Source organism: Paroedura picta, chromosome 1 (assembly GCF_049243985.1).
Source record: "Paroedura picta isolate Pp20150507F chromosome 1, Ppicta_v3.0, whole genome shotgun sequence".
In the NCBI taxonomy this organism is placed as follows: Eukaryota; Metazoa; Chordata; class Lepidosauria; order Squamata; family Gekkonidae; genus Paroedura; species Paroedura picta.
This window is the reverse complement of record NC_135369.1, coordinates 180409281-180415280: the sequence shown is the minus strand read 5'-3', so window position 1 is coordinate 180415280 and position 6000 is coordinate 180409281. Positions and strand designations below refer to the sequence as shown.

Genomic DNA, 6000 nt, shown 5'->3' with positions numbered 1-6000 from the left:
GTCAAGGCCAGGAAATTTGCACTGAGGAAACGCTGGCCTCCCTGCTCACCAAATAGCCATGTGCCAGCCACGAAATACCAACCCACCCAACAGAAATGGATTCCCCTTTATAAGGTTTTTAAGGAGACAGTTTAATAATGTAACATATCTTAATTTACAATTTTGGGTGCACGCACTCTACCTCAGATATCTGAATTTATGTTCTGGATGAGGGTAGTGTGCAGTTTAGGGTCGCCAACTCTAGGCCAGGAAATTTCTGGAAATGTGGGTGCTAAAGCACTTCCAGAACCGCCAACATTAGTCAACTAGATGGATGGAATCCAACCTATGGTGAGATCCAATCTCATACTTGATTTTCAGAGCAAGATAATAACTGCCTGTTTTGCTGTAACGGATAGCAATCTGTTTATACAGATGGATGGGGCTAGCAACAAGTCTCTTTTATAATTACTTCTTTCCACAACTGGGAAAGTATCTATTAATCACTAACCTTAATATTTTTATTGCCCCAATGTTTTTGTGAAGGACAACTGAACCCAAAGGACTTATTTGCTTATTTTGGATGTTGTAATGCTTTTTACTAATTTGCTACTAATGTACTTTCTCCTTGTACCTGTACTCTCATGATCCTTGTTGCATGGCCTAAGGAAGTATGCATGCACACGAAAGCTCACACCTTGAATAAATCTTTGTTGGTCTTCAAGGTGCCACTGGATTCAGATTTTGTAGTGCTACTTCAGACCAACATGGCTACCCTGTTTATACAGAGGTACTGCTTTCCCTATGACAAAACCTTTCTGAGAATGGATGCAATGCTCCAAATAAATTCTAAGATGACTCTCTTAAGCATTACAAGTCTATTCATTCTTACAAACTGCTTAACGGGCATTCTATTGGAACAATCAAACTGATTAAATAAAGAGAAACAGTGCTGATTTCTTTTAAAGACATTTATTAACTGTTATAAGAAGAGTTTTAGTACGTCTGCTCCAGCACTAAAGATATAAGCTTTATTTTGTTCATGTACAAAAACTACGTAGTACTTTTAAATGTACTAGAAGTTACGAAGACTTCTAAGTGCTAGAGTACATTGTTTCGTAGTGATTTCACTGACAGCTATGCAAATCATGTTTTGCTTCCAAAGTGTGTGGAGTGGATCCAGAGAGCGCTGTTCCAACTTTCAGAATGGAGTTTTGCTCCATGCCCTGAAAAAGCTGCTCCTGAGGAGACCCTTCTGCTTGCACTAACAGTCTCGGATCCATCCCACGGAGTGAAGAAATACATTATTCATAAATAGAGTGATATGCTCAACTTCATTGTACTGCAGAATATAAATATACTTTTTTTTCCAATATACAATGTCATTTCCATACATTCCTCTGTTACCAATCAGTAGTATTCTCTACGGGTTCATCGGCGGTTTTCAAAGAGCCTGTGAGCTTCTGCAGGGATGCGCTGGGATGCACTAGCAAGCGTAGTCATTATTGGGACAAATACAAAAATCCTTGTGGACTTCAGATTTTTCTTTTTTTATTATTATTTGGAAGAAATACAATTTCAGCATCAAGTTCCCCTGGGCAATGAACAAGCATTATCGAGAGTAACAGTTTTCGTCGCTGTGAGCCGGAGAGGCAGGCCCTTAGGAGCGGAGCTTACCAATACAATAGTACCGCATGAATGGTAAAACATTCTGAATATCAACAGTAAATATCAAGTCATTAAAACCTCTGCACAGACACACATGTATAAAGGGAAGAGGAAAGAGAACAGAACTGTATTGGAGAACCTTCAGATGGGCAACTGGAACTTAACGTCCACCTGGGCTTGTTTGGCTAAGGTGACTATTTCAGAGAGCTTCACAACCTAGAAGGTAAAACATAAGCAGAAGTCACTTTATTTTGTTACGTTCAACTAAGTATCTGGGACATCTTCAATCACACAGGGGTCATCCAAAAAAGCAGGCGAGTCTTCGGTGATCACCTAGGCAGGTGAGCCAGTCCTAAACTAGGGAAACACACATCCCTAGTTCTGACCGTTTTGAACTTTAAAGCAGTGGTCCCCAATCTTTTTATTACCAGGGACCGGTCAACACTTAACAATTTTACTGAGGCCCGGGGGGCAGGGGGGTAGTCTTTTGCCTAGGGACGTCACTGCCACCGCCTGAGCCTCTGCACCGCTTGCTTTCCTGCCAGCACCCCTGACTTCCCGCCGCCCACTGGGGGGGCACCGCCAGCAGCAGCTGAGCTATGCCACGCTGAGGGAGAGCCCCAGCCATGACGGCTGCTGGAGAGCACCAAAGGTGAGCCGGTGACAGAGTGGCAGGGCAGCCCCCGAGGCAGCAGCTGGGAAGGAGGACGAGGAGGAGCCATGGCCTAGTACCGACTAATCCACGGACCAGTACCGGTCCCCGGACCGGGGGTTGGGGACAGCTGCTTTAAAGCATCCAGGAAATGCAAGGAATTAACCAGAATATGCAGGGGGTTGTACTAGAAGACCCAGGAGGATCCCCTTCCAATTCTATTATTCTATGATCCTATGATTCTATGAAAGGCATTTCCTCTGATTCTAATAAGCGCAACTGCACGTCTAGGTATACATTTACAGGGTTCTCAGACTTGAGGGAGGGACAGATTCTTTAACAGTTTCTTGTACCCTGGAACGGAGAGGTGTTAGTATGGCTGGGAGATGCATCCTACGAGACATGTATTCCTACCTCCCTCCCCTTTGCTCCAAGTTCCCCCCAAAAGTCCTCTCTCCCTTGCTGTTTAACTAGGGTTAAATGAGCATCCTTGAGATTCGGCAGTCAGGAAAACTGAGCTCAATTGTCAACTTAAACAAATGCCACTTAGCTCACAACACTGCGCAGTCACTCTACAGGAAATAGGTTTCTTAACCTCTTGTTTTTCTCTTTTCCCCTCCCTGTGCAGCTCCTTCTGGGAAAAGGGGAGGGAAATCCCTACCACCCCCCCCAATGCAAATGGAACAAAAGCTTGTGCAGGGGAGGATTATTTCCCTCACCTCGATACCACCTTAAATACTGTTCCTGAAAGTTCCCCGACATTTCGAAAGCCCAGAGGAGAAGAGAAAGAGAGGGGAAGGGAAGAAGCAAAGACAGGTTCCCATGAGCTCTTCTCTGCTCTCAGCTAACTGGATCTGAGCCACTGTGTTTAAACAAGTGAACAATTATTCACTAAAGCGTGCAAAGCCCCTCCGCCCCAAAGAAGGAAGCCGTGGCAAAAGGTTTTTTCAAGAACTTTGGAGCTCACCATCTTAGCAGCTTCATCCAAGTCATCGCAGGCCAGGATTTTCAGGCCGCTAGCTGTTATTAAAGCTTTGGCATCATCCACCCGTGTCCCTGCATAGGTAAGATTTCATATTTTATGATTCGGAAGTAACAGCCATCAATGCTAGATGCTAAGCTATCATCAGAAAGGCCAAAGCTGAGAGTGAGCTAAGATTGGCCAGGGAAGCCCACTGTAACAAGAAGAGATTTTTCAGTTATGTGAGGAGCAAATGTAAAGTAAAGGAGGCAATAGGCCCACTGTTGGGTGCAGATGGACAAACGGAGGATGCAGAGAAAGCAGAAAGGCTCAGTGCCTATTTTACATCTGTTTTTTCTCACAGGTCAAAGGGTTTAGGCACATCGAGAGATGGCAGTAGCCAAGAGACAGTGTATGGGTGGTAAAGTTGACATGGACAGAGCGGTTGTTGAGAGACATTTAGCTGCACTGGATGAGTTCAAATTCCCTGGGCTGGATAAAATGCACCCGAAGGTGCTCAAAGAACTCGCAGTGCAAGACACAACCGTACTGTAGCACTGGATGCTGTGGTTCTGGGACAGGCATGGCACAGACATCATTGTGTGGACTTGATAAAGCAGCTGTGATGCTAACTTTCCTTAAGACCATAATGTCCTTTCCACTGTCCAAGAATTTTATGACTGGGTGGACACATAGCCTGTCTCCTGTCAGCTTATTTCAGCCATTAAAAGACTACATACAATATTTTCTTCTGGACAGATCAGCGAGAAAGCAGAAGCAAAGAATCTGACCCAGCAAATGGATAAGGAGGGACTCACCTTGTAACCGTACAACAATAGGTATTCTTAGCTCCAAATCCTTTACTGCAATAATTATGCCTTGCGCTATAATATCACATCGCATAATCCCGCCAAAAATATTTACTAGAATAGCTTGCACCTGTGTAGAGAAGCATCACGTAAGAACAGAAGGTTAATAAAAAAAGCAGAGAAGATTCCTCGTGTTCTTTTCCCTGCTAATACAAGGACAGTCTTTTTTGTTGGACAAAGAATCCCTGATGTTCCAAAATGTGACATTGTCAATAACAGTTAATGCCTCAATTTTTATGCTTTCCAGTTATACCCAGCAGGACTTGGCTGAAAGACAAAACACACCCAGATTCTTAAATTGTCTCGTTCTCTCTCACGCACACAAAACGTGTGAAGAACCGGGTCAGGCTAGGGGACAGGTGACCTGGATGGCCCCGGCTAGACCAATTGCATCAAATCTGGGAAACACAGCAGGGTCAGGTCCTGGTTAGTACTTGGTTAGGAGACCAGCAAGGTCAGGGCCCAGTGTACCTGAAGGATCGCCTCCCCACCTATGCCCCCACAAGAGCTCTGTGCTCTACCACCACCAACCGGCTAATGGTCCCTGGCCCTAAAGAAGTCCGCCTGGTCTCGACCAGGGCCAGAGCGTTCTCTGTTCTAGCCCCCACCTGGTGGAATGAGCTCCCGGGGGAGATCAGGGCCCTGACGGAGCTTAAACAGTTCCGCAGGGCCTGCAAAAAGGAGCTCTTCCGCCAGGCGTTTGCTTGAGACCAGACGTAATCAACAGCGATTGAAGGGCCACTGCTCCCCGCCCCCCCCGGAATTCCACCAATATGCTCTGGACCTGTTTGCATTGTTGCACTGTTGCATTGTTTATACTGTTGCATTGTTATATATGTTGCATATGTTGTTATATATGTTGCATTGTTATATTGTTATATGGTTACAACTATTAGTTATTATTATTGTAAGGTTATTCACGTGTTTATAGACTGTTTTTATACATTGTTCTTTGTTCTTATGTAAACCGCCCAGAGCCTCCGGGGAGGGCGATGAATGAATGAATGAATGAATGAATGAATGAATGAATGAATGAATGAATGAATGGAAGGAAGGAAGGAAGGAAGGAAGGAAGGAAGGAAGGAAGGAAGGAAGGAAGGAAGGAAGGAAGGAAGGAAGGAAGGAAGGAAGGAAGGAAGGAAGGAAGTCCAGGGTTGCTACGCTGAGGCAGACAATGGCAAACCACCACTAAACAACTCTTGCCTTGAAAACCCCATAGAGCAGGGGAGGCCAAACCGTGGTTCTCCAGATGTCTATGGACTACAATTACCATGAGCCCCTATCAGAATGTTCTGTTAGGGGTTCTTGGGAATTGTAGTCCACGGACATCTGGAGAGATTCAAAAGGGTAGCCGTGTTGGTCTGAAGTAGCACAATAAAATCAGAGTCCAGTAGCACCTTTGAAACCAACAAAGATTTATTCAGGGCGTGAGCTTTCGAGACAAAGAGTGCTTGCACTCGGAAGCTCACGCCCCAAATAAATCTTTGTTGGTCTTAAATGTGCTACTGGACTCTGATTTTATTGGACATCTGGAGAGTTTGGCTACCCTTGCTCTATGGGGTTTTCAGCTGAAACTTGACAGCACTGAAAAGCTGCAGAGATTTTTATAAAGATGAATAACTTTATTTTTGTAGCCCGCCCTTCCCGGTTGGCTCAGGGCGGGTAACAACAAGGCATGTACAAGTTACACTGATAAACAGTTATTAAACGCTTTAAATGAAAATATATTAATGAAATTATATTATTAAACCACCCCCATTAAACCTTTTAGAGGGGAACTCCATTTGGAGGGCAGCTGGTGTGTTGTGGGTGCTGTATGGTTGTGTTACAAGCAGGGGGGGCCAGCATCTTCTCTGTGTTAATTTCCTGCC

At 44.7% G+C, this 6000-nt stretch overlaps 1 protein-coding gene across 1 annotated transcript in view; it reads right to left on the bottom strand.

Moving 5' to 3' along the window:
• Nucleotides 1-935: 935 nt before the first annotated feature.
• The window catches only part of SUCLA2 (succinate-CoA ligase ADP-forming subunit beta), a 40995-nt gene continuing 35930 nt past the window's right edge, over nucleotides 936-6000 (bottom strand). The window contains exons 9-11 of the mRNA XM_077314263.1: nucleotides 4079-4199; nucleotides 3267-3355; nucleotides 936-1863 (exon numbers count right to left, since the gene is read on the bottom strand). Of these exons, the coding sequence (XP_077170378.1) occupies nucleotides 1789-1863; nucleotides 3267-3355; nucleotides 4079-4199 (285 nt within the window). The 3' untranslated portion in view covers nucleotides 936-1788. The remainder of the gene's footprint in view (nucleotides 1864-3266; nucleotides 3356-4078; nucleotides 4200-6000) is intronic.